The sequence below is a fragment of the Pristis pectinata genome, chromosome 17 (assembly GCF_009764475.1).
Source record: "Pristis pectinata isolate sPriPec2 chromosome 17, sPriPec2.1.pri, whole genome shotgun sequence".
Lineage (NCBI taxonomy): Eukaryota > Metazoa > Chordata > Chondrichthyes > Rhinopristiformes > Pristidae > Pristis > Pristis pectinata.
This window is the reverse complement of record NC_067421.1, coordinates 13357570-13379782: the sequence shown is the minus strand read 5'-3', so window position 1 is coordinate 13379782 and position 22213 is coordinate 13357570. Positions and strand designations below refer to the sequence as shown.

Below are 22213 nucleotides of genomic sequence, written 5' to 3'. Positions count from 1 at the left end.
GAATTTCACAGGGTGGATGTGAAGAAGATGTTTCCTCTTGTGGGAGAGTTCAGATCTAAGGGACATTATTTTATAATAAAATGAACTGCCCATTTAAGATAGAGGTAATTTTTTTTCCTCAAGTGTTGTGATTGTTTGGTGTTCTCTTCCTCAAAGGATAGAGGAAGCAGAATCAGAATATTTTTAAGGCAGAGGTAGACAGATTCTTGATAAGTAAGTGGATGAAAATTGGGATTATGGATTTCAGATTGCAGACAGATCGGCCATGATCTTCTTGAATGGCTGAGCAGGCTTGAGGGGTAGAATGGCCTACTCTTGCTCCTAATTCAAATGGTTCAGTAGCCTTTCTTCTACCTAGTGCACTCAGCCATTTCTTGTTATTATGTGGGGTGGTTGAAAACTGGCCTTCATGATAGTATGGATCTCAGGGGGAAGCTGAGGTGGATCATGTATTCTGCACTTCTGGTTGATTATGGTTGTGAGTGCTTCAGCCTTGCCTTTAGCTAGGTCCTGTCATTGTTGAGGATGGGAATGATGTCGAATCCTTCTTCTGGATGCAATTTCGAGCTGCTGGATCTGTTTTGAACCTAACCCCTTTAGCACAATTTTAGCACTATGTAACATGATGGAGGGTGTCATCAGTGCAAAAACTAAACTTTGTTTCAACAAGGACTGTGCAATGGTTTCTTCACCTTTACTACCCTGGACAATGCATCTGCCACTGGTAGATCATTGAGGAGATCAAATGTTTGTACTTTTCTATTGGTTCACTCTTTATCTGCTTCAGACCTAACCTAATAAATATGTCTTTAGGGCTTGGCCAGGGGCAATGCAGTGGTGCAGCTCGTTTGTTTCAATTTTGCAGTTGCAGTGACCTGGGTTCAAACCTGACCTCCAGTGTGGTCTGTGAGGAATTTGCAATATAATCCCTGTTGCCAGGCAAGTTTCCTCTGGGTTCTGCATTTTCCTCCCACATCCAAAAGATATTCAGATTGGTAGGTTAACTGGCCACTCTAAATTGCCTCAGATAGGTAGATGAATGAGAGAATTTTGGGGAGCTGTTAGGAATGTGAGGAGAATGAAGAATGAGATTAGTGTAGGATTAATGTAAATGGTTGCTTGATGATTGGTGTAGACTGGGTCAGACAAGCTGTGTGACTCAGTGAATAAGGTTGTCATTGGTGGTGCCACTGAGCCACACTTCATGATGGACATTGAAGTCCTCCACATAGAATACACTTGTGCCCTTCCTGCTTTTAAGGCTTCTTCCAAGTATTATTGAACATAAGAGGAGCACTAATTCATCACTCGAGATAGGAAGGTAGGTTACCAGTATCAGAAAGAAGTTTCCTTGCTCATGAAGTCTGAAGTCATTGTTGAGGAGTCCCATGGCTAATCCCTCTTGCATCCCCTGATGTATTTATCCTGCCAGTATGTACCCAGTGATTGTGCTGGAGTGCAGCATTTTGTCTTTGAGTGTGACTGATATTAGTGTGTGTGTGTGTGTGTGTGTGTGTGTGTGAGAGAGAGAGAGAGGGAGAGAGAGAGAGAGGGAGATTTTGTGTATCAGGAAGAGTGAGTGATTAAGCCTGTGGTGGTGTAATGGTATTACTGAGTGAGCCAATGGGTGGAATTGTGCATAATTTTGCCTACAACCTAGACTCACCCACACCCACTCATGTCTACACCCCAGCTTCCTCTACACAAATTAATCAGATTCAAATGCATTACAGTGAGGAAGATTGGTAAAAGTATTGGGCAATGATGCTTGACACCAGTTGCACGGAGATTGAGTCTGTTGTGGACCTATTAGTTAAGATCATGGCTTGCATGTTATTGTGTAGCAGATGTAGGATGGACAACAACAAAGGTCCACAGTGATGTACTAAAAAACATCAACCAAATTTTAGAGGCCATCTCTCAATGAAGAAATTCACCATCACCTTCAGTGTGCCAGCACAGTCTTTGGCCATATGTGGAAAAGAGTGTTTAAAGTGCAAGGGCTCAGATCCAGCAAAAAGTTCATGATCTGCTAATAGCAGTGATCTCTTCCCTCCTGTTGTACACATCTGAGACATGGACTAGCTACAACTGACACCTCAAAGTGCTGGAGAGGTATCAACATTGTCTCTGCAAAATCCTCTAAACTACTGGCAACATAAGTGAACCAATGTCAGCATCCTCTCCCAGGTCAACATTCCCAACATCTAAGCTCTAATTATGCTTAGCCTCCTTTGTGTGGGCCACATTGTTCACGTGTCCAGCACCAGATCTTAAAAGAGGCACTCTACTCCAAGCCACATCACAAGAGATTACTAGTGAGGATCGGTAGTAACATATTCTCCTTGCTGACAATCAACACAGGAGCACCTCAAGGATGTGTGCTTAGCCCACTGCTCTACTCTCTCTACACTCATGACTGTGTGGCTAGGCACAGCTCAAATGCCATCTATAAATTCGCCAATGACACCACCGTTGTTGGCAAAATCTCAGATGGTGATGAGGAGGCGTTCAGGAGTGAGATAGATCGGCTGGTTGAGTAGTGTCACAACAACAACCTCGCACTCAACGTCAGCAAGACCAAGGAATTGATTGTGGACTTCAGGAAGGGGAAGTCGGGAGAACATACACCAGTCTTCATTGAGGGGTCAGCGATGGAAAGGTGAGCAGATTCAAGTTGCTGGGCGTCAACATCTCAGAGGATCTATCCTGGGCTCAACACATTGATGCAATCACGATAAAGGCATGCCAGCGGCTCTGCTTCATTAGGAGTTTGAGGAGATTTGGTACGTCACCAAAGACTCTTGCAAATTTCTGTAGCTGTATGGTGGAGAGCATTGCAACTGGTTGCATCACCGCCTGGTATGGCGGCTCCAATGTGCAGGATTGAAAGAAGCTGCAGAGGGTTGTAGACTCAGCCAGCTCCATCATGGGCACAATCCTCCCTGCCATCGAGGACATCTTCAAGAGGTGGTGCCTCAAGAAGGCGGCATCCATCATTAAGGACCCTCACCACCCAGCACATGCCCTCTTCACATTACTACCATTAGGGAGGAGATACAGGACCCTGAAGACCCACACTCAACGTTTCAGGAGCAGCTTCTTCCCCTCCATCATCAGATTTCTGAACAGTCCACGAACCCATGAACACTACCTCGTTATTCCTCTTTTGCACTATTTATTTATTTTTGTATCTTATCGAGATTTTTATGTCTTTACGTCTTGCACTGTACTGCTGCTGCAAAACAACACATTTCACAACATATGTCAGTGATTATAAACCTAATTCTGATACAGATGGATAGAGGAAATGCTTCAAGAAAAGGTTTCAAAGTTTCTTGGAAAATGTGTAACGTCCCCACCGACTCATGGGAATCCTTGAGCTGCGACTATCAAAGTGGAGAGGGAGCATTTGGGATGGCAATGTTTGGGAATTCATGGATTCTCCAGTTAAATCGAGGAAAGAACACACCACCTCCCATACTATCTATCCACCCCAACCATCAAATCACCCCTAGTTCCAGCTGTGGATCTCAGTGTCCTCATCAGCCACCTCAGAAGTGGGGAGGAAAATAATTCACCCTCCACCCTGAGGGACTGCCTGAGAAGAAGGTTCAGGAATTATGTGTGAGGGCAAGTGCTGGGCTGGGGTGTGCTGGGCTGGGTGTGCTGGGCTGGGTTGGGTGTGCGGGGTTGGGTGTGCTATGCTGGGTGTGCGGGGTTGGGGTGTGCTGGGCTGGGTTGGGTGTGCTATGCTGGGTGTGCGGGGTTGGGGTGTGCTGGGCTGGGTTGTGCTGGGCTGGGTGTGCAGGGTTGGGGTGTGCTGGGCTGGGTGTGCAGGGTTGGGGTGTGCTGGGCTGCGTTGGGTGTGCTGTGCTGGGCTGGGTGTGCGGGGTTGGGGTGTGCTGGGCTGGGTTGTGCTGGGCTGGGTGTGCGGGGTTGGGGTGTGCTGGGCTGGGTTGGGTTGGGCTGGGTGTGCGGGGTTGGGGTGTGCTGGGCTGGGTTGTGCTGGGCTGGGTTGTGCTGGGCTGGGTGTGCGGGGTTGGGGTGTGCTGGGCTGGGTTGGGTTGTGCTGGGCTGGGTGTGCGGGGTTGGGGTGTGCTGGGCTGGGTTGGGTTGTGCTGGGCTGGGTGTGCGGGGTTGGGGTGTGCTGGGCTGGGTTGGGTTGTGCTGGGCTGGGTGTGCGGGGTTGGGGTGTGCTGGGCTGGGTTGGGTTGTGCTGGGCTGGGTGTGCGGGGTTGGGGTGTGCTGGGCTGGGTTGGGTTGTGCTGGGCTGGGTGTGCGGGGTTGGGGTGTGCTGGGCTGGGTTGGGTTGTGCTGGGCTGGGTGTGCGGGGTTGGGGTGTGCTGGGCTGGGTTGGGTTGTGCTGGGCTGGGTGTGCGGGGTTGGGGTGTGCTGGGCTGGGTTGGGTTGTGCTGGGCTGGGTGTGCGGGGTTGGGGTGTGCTGGGCTGGGTTGGGTTGTGCTGGGCTGGGCTGGGTTGGGGTGTGCGGGGTTGGGGTGTGCTGGGCTGGGCTGCCGCAGGGAGTGACTGTGTGTGACTGACAGGGGGAGGCGGACGGAGCTCCGGCAGTGCGCGGGTTAACGCGCTCCCGAGGCCACACCGCCCCCGCGCGACCGGCCGCCGAGCAGAAGCGGCGGGAAGCGGTGTCGCCGAGGTCGGGATCGGTTTGAGCTGCGGCCTGGTCGGAACCAAAAGCGTGGAAAACCCGAGTAGGTGCCGTTCATCGACCTTAGGGTTAGACTTCAGTCGGCGTGACGGCCCGGTGTGGCGCGGCTGCTCTGGGCCGGGCCGGCGTGCCGGTTTGACGAGTCCGCTGTGGCGGGGCCCGGGCCGGCGTGGCGAGGCCGGTGTGGGCCCGGGCCGGCGTGGCTGGGCGGGCAGGGAGGGTGTTTCACCGTCGCTGAGTTTACCTTGTGTTGTTGCAGGGACCGCATCCTGAGGGGAAGATGTCGGGCGGCTACCGATGGGGAGGCCCGTGCGGCGGCGAGAGTCGTATCTACGTTGGGAATCTCCCGACCGACGTGCGGATCCGGGACATCGAGGACATCTTCTACAAGTACGGGAAAATTCGGGACATCGACCTGAAGAACAAGCGCGGCTCCGCGCCTTTCGCCTTTGTGGAGTTCGAGGACCCGAGGTAAACGGCGGAGCCACGCCGGCCCCAGGAATCAGATCGGGGGGGGAGCCCTCGGAATGAAAAGTCCCTGCTCCAGCATTCAATCATAGCCCCTTCCCCGCTGGTGTCCCCCCAACCTCCTGCCCCGAACCTGGCTGGTAACCCCAATTTCACCCTCTGAGAATCCTGCTCATGTTTTGCCTTCCCCTCACGTCCAGCACTACCCCCTCCCTCCCCGAAACTGGGCTATTGCCTCCCTTCCCCTCCCCCTCCCCCCCCAAGGCGCCTCAACCCAATTCATTGCAGCCCCCAGCCTAGAACCAAAATCTTGGGTCATTTACATCCTCCTTTCCTCCGTGCCATCACCATTCCAAACAGATCAGAACCCCCTAAAATCTCAGTCCCCCTATCAAACGTCTGTATTTCTCCATGTACCATTTTGCCAAATTTCCGCTTTGATTCCAGCTTATTTCCTTCCTCCAGCTTCCATCTCAAATTTGGCACAATTTTAATCCAATTTGCATCTCCCATCCCTTGCCTTTGATTCCAGATTATCACACCACCTTAACCTTTCTATCCCTCCCTTCCCAAAATCTCAGTTGGATCACATTCCTACTAATTAGATCTCAAGTTTGGTTCATCCACCAATCAAAATTCGGATTGCGTTATGTAGATTTGAAGTTAGATAGTGTAACTATTTTTAAGACTGGATCAGAATTATTTCCGTTTCATTTATTCATGCCAAAGTTCTTTATTCAAGCTCTAAATATGTGTTGAAAAATACTAACATACATCTTAAAATTTATAATATTCATGTTTCAAAATAAAGACCTGTGCTGATTTATTTTCATTAGCATTGTGAAATAACAACCTTAAAATATCTAAGTGAAGCAAAATCTATTCAGTTCTCTCGAGTTGAGTTTCGAAACTAGGAAGAACCTGGGTTTTCCAGTCATTGGAATGGAATGGACAGTGATCGCTTCCAGGAGTCTGCAGCGAAGAAAACTATTTACCTGGATGGGAGAATTAGCATTTAACCACTTCTCCCTTACTCCTTTCCTCAACAGTTTGAGAATCATTCCTGAAGTCTTAAAACTCTACAGCAACCTTCCAACCTAGTTTGTGACCCCTTCCTTCTTTCCTCTTCCCCCATGACCTGCACGCAGTCCTTATTACTCTCAGAAAGCCACTGTGTCCTGATGGCATGGGCAAGTACCAAGTTGGAAATGGGCCATCTGGGTCTTGAACAGATGATTTTGGTGATTGTAGCACCAATCGAAATTGAATTCTTAACCTTCATAATACATCTGGATCAGTGCTTTGCTGGCAGTGGATATACCTGTTGACCCATTGGAGAACTTCATGTCTTAGCTTGATGCATACTACAGATCTGTTTTCCTGGGTGCTAAAATCTGAAGATACTGGCTTTTAAAAAGAAGAAAAAAATATGGGGCTGGGCAGGAGAGGTACATTAGAAAAATTATTTGGCTGTGTCCAAGAATCTGCCGATAAGAATCAGAACTTGAACGAGGAGCTGTGAATTCATACAACAAAGACTGAAAGAGTGGGTGTATATTTTTAGATTAAACAAAAAAAAACTTCAGCTGATATGTTCTAGGGTCAGCATTTTTCTGTGACAATTAGTATCTGCAACTTTGAAGTTAGTAATTTATTACTTCAGTTCCAATTAGAAATTTTAGTTAATTTTACAGTAGAACTATTTTAGTTGATTTTACGATAGAACTATTAATGACTCTTCATACAAGCTATTGAAGAGAAATGTGAACTGGCCTTGTGGCCAAATGGTAACTACCAACCTGCAATTATATGTCATTTCTGGCATCTCTCAAACTTATAAGGTGCTTCACATGTAATTGGTAATCATATGCAATCACAGAGATAGTAATAATGGGACTTGCCAGGTAATCTTTTCCTAGGAAATTGATGTTTTAAGAAGTATTAGTTATGGCATTGTGCCTTGCTCTTCAAATGTCCTTGATTCATCTAAATGTTTAAATAGGCAAATGAAGCCTGTGTTTGTTATAAATTTGAGAATGCAAAACTTCCTAAGAACAATGCTAGATTATCTTTGGACATATAAAGTTCTGCAGTGGAGCTTCAACCTCTAGGTCGGGTAAGATTGTTGGTATAAGTTGTTCAGAGCTGGTGCATTTCTCTGCCTTCTCAACCAGTTGTGTCTTCAGGCTTCATCTAATCTAAACCAGGGTTAGAACAGTCTTAAAAATTTTCAGTATAAAGAAGCACTATTCATTTTTCAAGTTGTCCAAATTTGTGTCTCTGCTTAGTTTTCTCCCCATAACTTTGCATTGTTGTCTTCTTGAAATATGTGTTCAAATGCCTTTCTGAAAATTCCTATGAAATTTAATTCTACGATCCTTTCATGTAAAATTTGTAAACTCTCATTTCCCTTGTTCCTTTTGCAAGTTATTTCAGATCTCTGATCTCGGGTTATAGAACAGTACAGTACAGCACAGCAACAGGCCCTTCGGCCCTGTGCCAAACACGATGCCAGATTAAACTAAATCTCTTCTGGCTGCACATGATCCATGTTCCTCCATTCCCTGCGTATTCATGTGCCTCTTAAACGCCACTATCATATCTGCTTCCACCACTACCCCTGGCAGCCCGTTCCAGGGACCTACCCACTCTGTGTATTTTTGGAAAAAGCAAAAACAAAAAAATACTTGCCCCACATATCTCCTTTAAACTTTCCCCTCTCACCTTAAATGCATGTCCTCTAGAATTTGACATTTCTACCCTGGAAAACAGATTCTGACTGTCTACTCTATGCCTCTCATAATTTTATAAACTTTCAGGTCTCCCCTCAGCCTCCAACACTCCAGAGAAAACAACTCAAGTTTGTCCAACCTCTCTTAGCTCATCTAATCAAGGCAACATTCTTGTAAACCTCTGCCTCCACATCCTTCCTCTACTGAGGCGACCAGAATACTCCTAAATGCGGCCTAACCAAAGTTTTATTTAGCTGCAATGTGACTTCCTTACCCCTCTACTCACTGCCCTGACCAATGAAGGCAAGCATGCCATATGCTGCCTCTACCACCCTATCTGCATGCATGGCCACTTTCAGGGAGGTATGGACTTGCACAGAGGGATCTTGGGGTCCATCAATGCTGTTAAGAGTTCTGCCATCAACTGTACACTTTCCCCTTGCGCTTGACCTCCTAGAGTAACACTTGCTCAGATTAAACTCCATCTGCCATATTTCTGCCCATATCTAACTGATCTATATCTTGCTCTGTCCTTTGATAGCTTTGTCACTGTCCACAACTCCTCCAATCTTTGTGTCTTCTGCAAACATGTGAACCCATATCACAAATGACAGAGACTTCAGTACCAATCTCTGCGGAATACCACTTGTCACAAACCTCTAGCTAGAACACCTTTCCACCACTACCCTCTGTCTCCTATGGGCAAGCCAATTCTGAATCCAAACCATCAAGGTATTGTGGATCCCATGAGTCTTAGTCTTCTGGATCATCCTACCATGAAGGACCTTGTCAAATAGGGTCATATAGCATGGAAACAGCTTGTTCGGCCCAGCTGGTCTATGCTGACCAAGGTGCCCATCCAAGCTGGTCCCATTTGCCCGTGTTTGGTCCATAACCTTCTAAACCTTTCCTATCCGTGTACCTGCCCAACTGGCTTTTAAAAGTTGTTATTGTACCTGCCTCAACCACCCTCTGGCTGCTCATTCCACATGCATACCACCCCCTGTGTGTGTTTTTAAAAAAAAATTGCCCTTCAAGTTTATATTTGACCTTTCCCCTCCCAGCCTAAACCTATGCCCTCTAGTTCTTGATTCCCCAACCCTGGAAAAAAGTCTTAAGTGTATTTACCCTATCTGTGCACCTCATGATTTTATACACCTCTGTAAGATCACCAATGCTCCAAGGGAAAAAAATTCTAGTCTGTCCAATCTCTCCCTATAACTCAGTCCCTTAAGTTCTGGCAACATCCTTGTAAATCTTTGCTGTACTCTTTCCAGTTTAATAACATCTTTCCTATAGCAGGATGATCAAAACTGAACACAGTACTCTAAATACAGCCTCACCAGCATCTTGTACAACTGCAACATAACATCCCAACTTTTATATTCTATGCCCTGACTGCTAAAGGCCAGAGTTCCAACAGCTGCTTTCTCCACCCTGTCTACCTGCGACACCACTTTCAGGGAACCATGTACTTGTACTCCTATGTCCCTCTTCTACAACACTCCCCAGGGCCCTACTGTTCACTGGAAGTCCTACCCTGATTTGTCTTACCAAATTGCAACACCTTGCACTTAACCGAATTAATCTCCATTTGCCATTCCTTGGCCTACTTATCCAGCTGATCAAGATCCCTTTGTAAGACCTGATAACCTTCTTCACTGTCTGTGACACCACCTACTTCAGTGTCATCTGCAAACTTGCTAACCATGCTTTGTATTTTATCATCCAAATCATTGATATAGATGACAAGCAATAATGGGCCCAGCACCATCCCCTGAGTCACGGGCCTCCAGTCCAAGAAACAATCTTCTACCATTACCCTCCGCATCCAGCCAATTGTGTATCCCAATTAGCCAGCTCTCCATGGATTCTATGTGATCTAACCCTCCAAAGAAGCCTACCATGTGGAACCTTATCAAAGGCCTTACTGAAGTTCATATGGACCACATCTACCAACTTGCCCTCATCGACCTTCTTGGTCACATCATCAAAGAACTCGATCAAGTTTCTAAGACAGGATCTCCCACAAACAAAGCAGTGCTGACTTACCCCTCTTTATATATTTTATCCCTTAGAATCCTCTCCAGTAACCTGCCTACCACAGAGGTTAGCCTTGCTGGTCTATAGTTCCCAGGTTTTTCTTTGTAGCCCCTCATAAATAAAGTTACAACATTTGCTCTCCTCCAGTCTACCAGAACCTCACCCATGGATAACAATGATGCAAATATCTCAGCGAGGGGTCCTGCAATTTCTTCTCTAGCTTTCCTTAGTAAAAGTAAATGCCATACCAAAGTTCACGTAGACAACATCCACTGCCTTACCCTCATCAATCACCTTGTGAACTCTTCAAAGTACTCAATTAAGTTTGTACATCACCTCTTCAAAAAAAAATCAAGTTTGTAAATGCGATCAAATTTGTTATAAAGTATTTCTGAACTGTGGAGGAAAAATTTGGACAAGTAGGGGCAGAATGCCTCTAATCTCAGTCAGTGATAGGTAAATCTAATGCACAGTTGGTCTTGAACATCCACACACCAATTTAGCAGTATTTGCTTGCAAAAGTTCCACTAGTGAGTTTAGAACAGTAATTGCTGAAAGGGATTACCTGATATTTAAACATATCATAAATTCAAAGTTTGTTGCTCAATATCATTAGGTTGCAGAGTTACTGTCATTTGCTGCTGAAACACTCCAACTCCAATTACTGCTTATTTTGGTGGGGGTGTGTTAAAGTTTTATGAGGAGGAATCCTTTATCTGATATTTCCTAGCAAGGGTGCTAGTCCATGCTTGTCTGTTGCATAATAATCAACTGCTGACTATCTTCCTTGCATGGAGCAAGATCAGGTTTAACTTGGTTCAATTTGATTCCAAGACTGTACTGGAAGTGAGTGAATCTGTTATTTAAATACATGCTCAGTATTTAAATATCAAGGTGTCATAAATTCTCATTTTGCAGGGAGCTATTTGAAGACCTAACTTTAAATCTGGATTTTAAAAAGATGATCCTTTCTCTCAGGGTTGAAATTGGTTTGCATGTATCATCTGAAGCCTCGTATCCTGAGGATGCATTGTTTTGGGTAAATTAAACTGGAAAGCACCTACTTTCATCTCCTATGTCATTGCTGATTGCATCACTATATCACCACACCATTCGAGACTTTGTTGCATCTCAAGTTGACTATGTCTGGCCTCCCAAATGCCACCTTTGTCAATTTGAGCTCATTTAAATCTCAGCTGGTTCTAGTCTTGCACTAAGGACTGTTCACTCATCATTCCCGCACTTGCTTTATTTGACTCTTGATCTGGCAATTCCATACTCTTAAAATTATCAGCCTTATTTTCAGATTACTGCATGGACATCTCCTGTTTTAGATGCTCAGCTACCTGGATCCTGAGCATTCTAGTATCTTTGTAAATCCCAATTCCATTGTCAGGACTCATTGTTAAATTTTTTTTCCCCACATTTCCACCTTTTTGTAAAACTAAATGGGTACGGGCAAACCCCAAAAAAACATTTTGGTGAAAGAAACGGGCTTAAAATCTGCAATTTTCCAAGATAATACTTATAGTCAAGGCTGTGTTGTTGGGAATGCAAAGTGGGATAAATTAATAAATGGTATATCCTTGAAGTGGTTTGCTTATTCACCTCATTCAAAATAATATTTGATCCACATTTTACACCTCCTGTTTGTTTCTCCCAAGAGCATATGAATACTTTTGAGATCTTACAATGGATTCTTGAGATTTGTATGCTTATCATTTGGCACTGGATAATCCTTGAATTACTGGTTGAGCTACATGCAAATTGGATGGGGTTAATATGATCAGAGAAGTGAATTTGTGGCTCGAAGATTTGTTGCTGAGAAATGGGTTTTTATTCATGGGTACAGGCACCAGTACAGGACTTAATTTGCTATTGAGTTCTGAAAGGAATTGAACATTGAATAGTCATTGACAAAATCCCCACTTCTGATCTTATGATAAAAGGAATGTTATTGTTTCCTAGGCCCTGCAGCTGGGCCAAGGACAATGCTCTTAGGATAGTGGCTAGGATGACTGACCTTCTCCAACAATAACCGTCTTCCTTCTTGTGAGGTATGGCATGCTTTCCCTTTGATGCCTATTGACCTGTTTTATTTGGACACCTTGATGCCACATTTGATCAGGTGCTGCCTTGATGTCAAGAGTAGTTGCTCTCCATCTCACCTGTAGAATTCAACTCTTGAGCCAATGTTTGGAGAAAGCTATGATGACGTCTGTGTGGTCCTATCAAAACCTAAATTGAGCATCGGGGGTAGGTTATTGGTGATTGTGCCTTTTGATAGCAATATTGATGGCAGTTTCTATCACTCAAAACTAAGTTTATTGTCATTTGCACAAGTACATGTATCCATGGGTGCAATGAAAAGCTTATTTGCAGTAGAATTACAGGCACAACATTCAGATTCTGCTGATTGAGAGTCAGTTGGATTGCTAATGAGCCAGATTGGATTTTGCCTGCATTTTGTGAGCAAGACGTACTTGGGTAATTTTCCACATTGTGGTGTGGAACCCAGTGTCGTAGCTGTACCGCAACAATTTGGCTGTAAGTGCAGCTGGTTTTGGAATGCAAATCTTTGGTATTGCAACTGGGATGTTGTCTGGTCCTGTTGTCTTTGCTGCAACCAGGCATCTTGGCCATTTCTTGTTATCAAGTGGATTTAATCATGTTGGTGGAAGATTGGCTTTGTGATGATGGGGCAGCTGCCTGTTTGGCACTTCCGAATGAACATGTTATTGAATGCTTCAGCTTTGTCTTTAGAACTCACGTGTGGGGCCCCATCAGTGCTGAATATGGGAATATTCTTGGAGTCACCTGTTAGCTGTTCATTGCCCTACCACCAATAATAAAGGTATCACATGAGGTCATCAAACAAATTTAGAGCACATGGGATTGGGGGTAATTATCTGGCCTGGAATGAGGATTGGTTATGAGAGAGAAAACACGAGGAAAAAGATGGGTCACTTCAGGTTGGGACTAGTGGAGTGGCACAATGATCTGTGCTGTTCCAACTTTTCACAATGTATATCAATGATTTGGATGAAGAGATCAAGTGTAATACATCTACTTTTCCTGATTATATGAAGCTGGGTGGCAGTGCAGGTTTTGAAGAAGATACAGAGGGGAATATAGACAGGTTAAGTGAATTATTGAAGATAAAGCAGATGGGATGTAATATGAAGAAATGTGAGGTCATCATCTACTGTGGGAAGAAGAAAATGGGGGGGGCATGTATTCCAAATGCTGAGAGCTTGAAAGGTGTTAGTGTTAAGAGGGACTTGGGTATTTTTGAATATGTTAACATGTCAGTACAGCAGGCAGTTAAGAGGCAGATGGTAGGTTGGTCTTTATTACAAGAAGATTTGAGAACAAGAGTAAAGATGTCTTGCTGCATTTATTTAGGGTCTTGATGAAACTATACCCGAGATGTTGTTTGCCAGTTTGACCTTCCTTCCTAAGAGAGGATATTCTTGAAATGGAGGATATGCAACAAAAGTTCACCAGATTGATTCCTGGGAATTGAGGGGATGGATTTCCCCATAGGCTAACAAGCAGATGAGCTTGCCTTTAGTTTAGAAGAATAAGAGGTAATTTCATTGAAACGTCAAGTTCTCAATAGAGCTCGACAGGGAGGATGCAGGAATGAGATTTCTAGTAAAATCAATCATGGTATCAACATAAAGGAGCAGCTATTCTGGACAGAGATGAGAAATTTCTTCCAGAGGGTGGAGAATCTTTGGAATTCTGTATCCAAGAAGGCTGTGGAGGCTTAGACTCTGAGCATATTCAACAATTTTTGGATATTACAGGATACAAGGTTGGCCATGACGTTGAATGGCTGAGCAGGTGCAAGAGGCTGAATGACTCACTCTTATTTATGTTCTGAGTGCCTTTGTAGAGTCACGCTTATGCATACTTAAAATAAGAATTGAAGACAAACCTTTTCTAACAAAATGAAGAACTTAAATGACCATGCAGCTGGCTCGTTGATAGGACTAACTTGGTCTTGGCACCTGGAATTGTACAAATAGCTAGCGATTTGACTCCATTGAAATGTGCTCTGTGAGCAAGTGGATGATATAATCTTTCTGGTACAAGTCAAACCAGAATTGCAAGTGTTCCAAATTTGCATAAACCCATCTATTAGTAAAACCCAGTGTACATTCTTGCATCATATTTCGACTTGCGGTGTGATGTATTAGCAGTCAACTCTTTCGGGGAATCTGGGGTAATGGGGAACAAACAAGAAAGTGGAACTGAGGCCAAGATCAGATCAGTCATGTGGTGAAGCGGGGGTGGGGGAGGTGAGATGAGATGGGGAGAACTACATGCCCTACTTATGTATTCTCGTATTCGATTGCTCCAGTAGAATTTTGGAGTGAAGTTTCATTCTTTTGTCTGGGGTATGAGGCAGACTCCAGGAGCAAGATTTGCTGTTTACTTATTTCAAAATTATATATAGTGGTTGAATTCTTTGCAGGGGTATATTGGCAAAATTGGAGTTTTTATTTTAAAAGGTGTTCAAGTTGCATCATCTTTGTCTCAATAAAGCACAATTAAATTGAAAATTATGTGAATAATTACAGACCAATGAGGTTTAGTTATTTATTGGAGAAAATCTTCATTTTCTTTCGTGTAATTATGAACACCTTTTTGTTTTTGCCTCTTTTTATCCTTTTACCTTTCGCCCTTACTCATTATCATTACAAACCAGCGGATCACAAATGATCATTAGTTTATGTCAGCATTACAAAAAACACATGCAACGTTATTGGAAGAAAATTGAATGAAAATGTTAATTCAACTTTATTGATATTTATTTCAGAAAAGTTCTGGAAAAGAAATTAAAAATGAATTTTTTAAAATAGACTTCTAGGGCTGCTTATTTTAAATGGTTAAAAAGCAAAACATTTAAGCCTTAATTATTATAAAATTGTCCAAAATTTCCAGCTCTAAGTGCCCTGCAACTCTTGCTGGAAACATACAAAGATCTCCAGTTGTGAATTTGGCTGGGCAGTGATGCCCCCTCATGGATATTTAGTTGGTGGCATCCTCCCTTATTGAATCAGCACACACATCATGGCTGCTTCTGTGAGGTACTTGAGGCTCATATTGGTTTGAATTGATAGTACAGAAAGTGGGTCAATATTCAGGAGAGCAGAAGACTGCATTGAGAGAAATTCTCTGATTGGCTGAAATAGTATTAAATATGAATTATGCTGCTATTCATTTAGTAGACTGTGGACCATGAAAATACTTTTCATCAATGATTAGACTGCTGTGTTAAAATTAACTTTTCTTATGACAGAGCTGATGAGTTGTGGAGCTGGGAATGTAACAAGCTAGGCTGTGTACTCTTTAGAAACTTTGTCTTGTGCTTTTGCTGAAAAGCTGATGAGTGAACTGTTAGCATGAACTGACAATTCAAACCTAAATAAAATCAGAAAAACATAGAACCAAGCAGCATGATCGCCAGTATCCAAAAGGAGAAAAAGGTAGAATTCAGAACTAAAAATTAACCTGTATTTTTTCTTCAGATGCTGAGTAATAACCTGCTATGCACTTAAGAACTTGTTTTTAATTTGATATTTTAAGAATTTGTTTACACCTTTAAAAATACATTAATTCAAAAGGTGAGGTGCAACTAAATTACATACAATTATCTATCTGGTTAAATTCATTTATTCAGGTCGTGTTGAGGACAATGCAGATTGTGAACCATGATTATGCTGTGCTGAGTGGCTTATCCTTCCAACTTCATTGGGATCCATTTGTAAGAATGCCATGGTTAAGAAAAACAAAAGAATTATCAGAAGTTACCCTAATTATATGTGGGGATGTTGTGATTCACAGCTGCAGTACTGTACCCAGATTTGTTTGCTTTATTACTTCCTTGCTCCTTAGTGTACTCTTGATTATCCATTCAGCAACCTGCCTATCCCTGTGACTTTACTAGTAGTACATTGCCCTGTTCTTAACACAGTTCAAAGTAATTTCTTTGGACACAGCCAGAGTTTGAAAGTTAGATTCAGAATTGAACATTTCAGCTGTTAAATTGGATATAGTATGAAAGTTGCTATTGGTGCTTTGCTGTTTTTTGTGCACATGATGCCTCCATATTGTGGTAACTGGGAGGACAAATGATGTAGTTGTACTACTATAGGAAACCTCGTCTGAGTACCGTGCTTCTGCTTACTAGATGGTTGTCCTGATTCCTGAAACACAGAAGGACCTCCTCCCATCACAGACATAAATTTTAATTGATAAATGTACGTATTCTCTCTTGATTGAGCTACAACCAGGGTTTGGTGTTCATTTGCCTGTGTACTTTTTGCAGCCTATGAAACTTCGCAGCCAACAGGACCATCCATAAACAAATCAGCTGGGCATCCTATGAAGCATCAAATAAATAGATCAATTATAGAACTCCTATTGATGTCACCAGTGACTGGATCTTTCGTTGCATTACACATAAGGAAGAAATTTCCAAATAGATGGAAAACTGTGGCTTAACTTCTTCCTCCCCCCTTGCATTGGCAGAGATGCACAAGACGCAGTCTATGGAAGAAATGGGTATGATTATGGAGTCTATCGCTTACGTGTGGAGTTCCAGAGAGGCAGAGGAATTGGCGGAGTCGGCGGTGGATCTAGAGGAAGACCAGGACCACCAGCCCGCAGATCAGATTTCAGGGTCATTGTCTCCGGTGCGTTTTTGTTTACCGTTACATGTTTGACAGCCAATGTTTTTGTTCTAAAGAGCTGAATAGAGTTGGAAAACCGTTTAGTGTAGAGTGTCCTTGTAAAGCTGGGGTATCCGTATGATGACCAACAACCTTGGCAATCCAACCCACAAAACCCAGGCAACCTACTTTCTTTTCACTCTTGTATGTTTCGTATGGTTTAAATTTTGTGATCTGGGAGGCTTGGAATGGGCCGTTTGTTGATAAACCATCAATGAAAATATCAACATCTATTAATCCCAGCAAATTAACTGGAACACCCATTTAGGCTTTATATTGGACTGCGAGGAACCCTGTATGCACCACGAAATAAGTCTGGACATAAAGATTTGGACACTGCTGGTATCGAGCAACTTCATATGTTTAAGGATGAAGATCATTGGCACAAGCAGCTTCATATGGAGATTAACATATCCTTGTTCTGCTACAGAACTACAAATGCACAGTGTAGCAAGTGCATTATTTCTGCCTTCCCCTGGAATCGTCACGGTGCACTGCCACAGTAGTTTTAGTTTAAAAATCATGCACGATCTTAAAACAAAATAGAAAGCTTTCTTTTTAAATCTGTCTTCCATTATTCTTTACCAGTTCTCTTCAACACCCTACAGGCATTGGTTACTTGCAAGACTGTGGTACAATGGGAATCCTTAAGTACCTCACCAAAACAGCCACTCATTTTGAGATGAGCCCAGCCAGCAACCTGTTTAACCCTCCGAAGGCCATAGTGACAAAGTCTGATCCCATCCTCATCCAGTGTCCACAGCCAGCATTTTACTATGAGAATCACTTGAGCGGGAATCCTGATGATTTTCTCCCCTCTAGTCCAAAGGTTCTGAAGTCAATTGTAACAGCACTTGTGAAACAAGCCTATTAACATTTTCATATGATTCATCTCAAGGTGGCACTGATTCCTTGGAGTAAAAACAAAAATGTCAGTTTATGTTGGATCAGTCAACATCTTAAAGGGAAAAAGACAACCTTTTTCGACTTTGTGCTGACTGACCCCTCTTTTGGGTTGCTATTTTTGCCCTTATTTCCAGAATATATTTTAATTCTTCTAATTGATATCACTGGACCGATGCTTCAAACTTGATGAAGAGAACAAGAATGTCAGGCCCATTTGTTTCCATCACACTGAAGAAAATGCTGGGATAAAGCGTATTCCTTCTGGATTGATTCTTCATTGATGCTGCTTAATTATGCTGGACATTGATCAGTTTTTTTTTCCATATTGATTTGATATTTTAGCAGCCGGCAGCCAATACTTCCTAAGCTCAATCCATTGTGTACTTGGTCTCTTTCACTTGTGGAATGAGCCGAAAGGTTAAAAACAAAACAGATCCTGGAAATGAATCATAAAGTTCTGGGGAGGGGAAACCGTGAGAGCAGCTGAAATCATATCTGGCATCTTCACTACCCTGGAAATCTTAATGCAAAATTCAGGCACTTGGACAGCAATTAATACTACATGCAACAGGTCACAGGACTTGCCCTACATGTTTCAAATATACCTTCTGTGGGTGAAGATCAAGATAATTCACTGAGCCCCTTTCTTAACTAGCACTTAAAATATGGTTAAATTTGTTGCTTGAGCATTCGATCCTAATGTGACTTGGGAGAATAATTACAGCAAGTTAGTGGACGCATGCTGGTTTAGGAGATAGTCGGATGCCACACAAATTTCTAAGAAGAACTAAATACCCTCCTTATTCTTTTTTTTCTGTGAACTTTGGAAAATTCATGATTTTTAGGAAGTGATTTATTTGTGTATCCTTCTGTTATTTCTTCATTTTTACAGTGTTCTGAATTAAACATCATTGGTGCTTACACATTCAGTACATCCAAATTCAGTTATCAGGACTAACACTTGCATCTTTTTCCTGTGTCTGTGTAGGGCTACCTCCCTCTGGCAGCTGGCAGGATTTGAAGGATCACATGCGAGAAGCTGGTGATGTTTGCTATGCAGATGTTTTAGGAGAAGGTGCAGGAGTGGTGGAATTCCTCCGCAAGGAGGATATGGATTATGCAGTAAGGAAGCTTGACGATACAAAATTTCGTTCTCATGAGGTTAGTTTGTTTGTATTAAGTCCAGATGTGCTTTTGAAAAGTTTGCAACATTTAGGTGTTGCATAAGTAATGCTGTTTCCTACCAGCTCTGTTGCTAAGTATAGGGGCTAATGTGTATCTTGGGTTCTACAAATCCTAATGATTCAGATTTGATCCCTGATCTTCATTGATTTACAGGCTAACTTTGGGTTATGGAAATTCACCCTTACAGAATTCACAACTCACTACCCAAAAACTTGAGATACGGAATAAAATTTGCTCTCATGGAATTTTTGGGGGTGGGGGGGGGAGGGAGTAAATAAATTAACACAATTTTTTTTCAACTCGTATTTATTCAAGTATGCGCAGATGATGCAGCTTTGCTTTAACGGAAAATCACAATACGTACCATTTTCTAGGAACGCAAACCCCCTTGTAATGCGGTGGTTGCCTCTATTTGATTTTGGCTGTTCATTGCTTTTGATTTTTGCAGTGGAGAGATGAGTCAGCTGGGGCTGGTCTCAGCATTCTTTTTAGAACCCAAGTATGGATGATGGCTACGACTAAAACTGGTGACTAACTGTCTCAGTCTAATTTGATTAGTATTCATTTTGGATGAGGCACCCATACCTGTAACACTATTCTAGCTCAAGAATAGACATTAAGGGGCAGTGGCAGGAAATTGTTTATCAGTGTAGCCTGGGTAACTACAAACAAATTGAACATTGATTCTCATTTGAAATATTTTGTTTATCAACTTTGCATAAGGATGTTGTGAGCATTTGAGGCCAGATATATAGTACCTAGTTATATGCTATCCAGCTAATCCCTATAATATCCATTTAATGAGAGAGCAGAATCTGAGGTGAATGCCTAAAGTGATGGCTTCCATCTTAGTGATATTAAACTGGAGATAGTTGTGCAGCCAAGACTGGATATCAGAGAAGCAAACTAACAATGCCAAGTAGTAATGAGATCTAGAAAGGTGCAGAATGGTAGAGTTGCATGACATTGGATTATAAAGGGAAAATGGCCCCATGTCTGAGGCTGATGCTGTAGATGAGTAAGTGCTGTGGAAATTTTGGGAGACCTCAAGGATAGTGATGCAGATGAGATGCCTTGACTGAGTTTAGCTAGCTAGTAATGGAAACCAGCAAAGATAATCCCATAAAGCTGGATAGTAAATGAGATGCGCTAAAGGTACTAATATGGATGTTGTAAAAGAGAGTTGATTGGATTGGGTATTAGGTATGTCCATTAATGAAATATTTTCATGGGGATAAGGAAGAACCAACGGAGATATGGCAGTTCACTCAAGATCTATTTGGGACAAAACATTTTGATTTTGGAGACACTGAGATCCATGAAGCTTTCTACTTAGTGTTTGAGGTGAGGTGAGGTGGGGGTGGGGGGGAAACAAGGAGAACGACACAATTGGTTGGAGAAAAAGCTTGGAGTTATCCCAATCTTCCAGGATGTTGGTAGAGAAAAGCAAGCTTGTTAAGGCAGATCTGGCAATTGTAAGGCAGAAGTAGGAGTAGACCATTCAGTTCTCGTGCTTATTGCACCATTCACTAAGGTCATGGCTAAGTTTTAACAGTGCAAGAATATGACACCAATCTCCTATATCTCTCGATTCTATCTATTGAGCTTTGTCTTCAATATTCCACAATCCTCTTGGTTAGAGCATTCCAAAGATTTGCTGCTCTGGGTGAAGAAATTTCTTCCTATCTCTATTCTGATTGCCAACCCCTTAGTTTGAGACTGTGACCCCTGGTTCTATGCATGCCATCTTGTCTCATTTATTATTATTACATCATTCATCCCTGTACCCTGTCAAGCCTTGTAAGAATTTTGTACATTTCAATGAGATAACTTCTCATTCTTCTAAACCCTAGAAAGTTAACCCATTCTGCGTAATCTCTTAGCGGGCAAAGGGCCCATCCAGGAATCTGGTGAACGATTGGTGCACTGTCTGTCATAAGTATATATTTCCTCAAATGGGGGAAACAGAACCTGTACATAATATTCCAAATACGGTCTCACCAGAGTCCTATGTAATTGGAACAAGATGACTCTAGACATTCTCTTGATTAAAGGCTGACGTACCATTTACCTTCCTAATTTCTTGTGGTACCTAAAACGTTAACTTTCAATGATTTGTATATAAGGACACTTGGGCCTATGAACATTAGCAACTTTCAAGCACTCAGTATTTTAAAAAAAATGCTGACTTTTTATTTTTTTCTACAAAGTGGATGACTTTATTTTTCCACATTTATATTCCATCTGTCAAGTCCATGCTCATACAGCTGGTCTGCCTATATTCTCTATAACTCCCTCAGAACCACCCAATCTTGAATCATCAGCAAATCTGGGTGTATTGCACTTGAGATCCACTAATCTAAATAAGTTGATATAGATTGTGAACAGCTAAATCTCCAGCAAGGATCTCAGTTTTGCCCCATTAATCACACCTTACAAACCAGAAAATAACCCATTTATTCATGCTATCTTCTTTCAGTTAGCCAATCCTCAATCCACCACAATATCACGCATTTGAATTTTTAATAATCTCTTATGCAGTACCTTATCAAAGGTCTACTAAATGTTTATAAATGCCACAATATGGTTTCCCCTTATCTATTCCACTAGTTGCAACCTTAGAATCCATCAGATTTGTCAAACATAATTACCCTTTTATAAATCCATATTGACTCTGTCCAGTCCTGTTATTACTTTAACACTTTCTGAATAAATTCTAGCATTTTCAGGCCAATTGGTCTATAGTTCCCTATTTTCTCTCTCCTTCATTTTCTTAAGTAGTGGGGTTACGTTTGTTACTTTCTAATTTATGGAGTTTTGGAACTCAGATGCAGGTCATCGCCCATCAGTTCCATTAATCAATACTAATTTTTGACCAATGCTAATGTCTTTGACAACTTCATTCACTTTAGACTTGTAGTTTCCACCATTTCCAGCAGGTTTTCAATTCTTCCATGAAGGCAGACCTAAAATATTTAATTTCTCTGCTGTTTCCTTATTTCCCCAAGATAATTTCTCTTGCCTTAGTTGGTAAGTACCTATATTAACTTTCACTAAGCTACTAAGATGTTTTATGCTTCTTGCTAGACCACTCTCATGTTCTGCTTTATCTTTTCATATCAATGACTTGGACTGGGCACGTGCATTGGTTATGCTCAACCTTAATGGTTTCAGACTTGGAAAGCCTTCATCTTTGGTTACTCAAGAAAAACAGGTGGAAGGTGCTGATGGTACTAGATTATGAAGGTGAGAGCATGGTTGAAGAAACTGGTAGTCATAGAGGGGGCCATGAGAGGAAGATTGTAAGGAGCTAGGATTTTTATGATGGTTAAGTTAATAGATTGGATGAGGGTTGAAGAAACTGGAGTAAGGAACTGGTCAGAGAGAGCCTTGACTTGAATCATGAGATTGAGACCACAAGAGTGTTTGATGGCATTGGAGAGATACTTAAAAGTGGTAGGTGTATA

At 42.5% G+C, this 22213-nt stretch overlaps 1 protein-coding gene across 2 annotated transcripts in view; it reads left to right on the top strand.

Annotated features, from left to right (window-relative positions):
* The first annotated feature begins 4542 nt into the window (after nt 1-4542).
* Nucleotides 4543-22213, top strand: part of LOC127579348 (serine/arginine-rich splicing factor 1B-like) — a 19776-nt gene continuing 2105 nt past the window's right edge. Inside the window, exons 1-5 of one of the 2 annotated variants that reach the window (XM_052032084.1) lie at nt 4543-4712; nt 4929-5140; nt 16456-16619; nt 18550-18722; nt 21921-21992. In XM_052032084.1, the coding sequence (XP_051888044.1) occupies nt 4950-5140; nt 16456-16619; nt 18550-18722; nt 21921-21974 (582 nt within the window). In that variant the 5' untranslated portion in view covers nt 4543-4712; nt 4929-4949 and the 3' untranslated portion in view covers nt 21975-21992. The remainder of the gene's footprint in view (nt 4713-4928; nt 5141-16455; nt 16620-18549; nt 18723-21920; nt 21993-22213) is intronic. The other variant, XM_052032083.1, reaches the window with a different exon arrangement.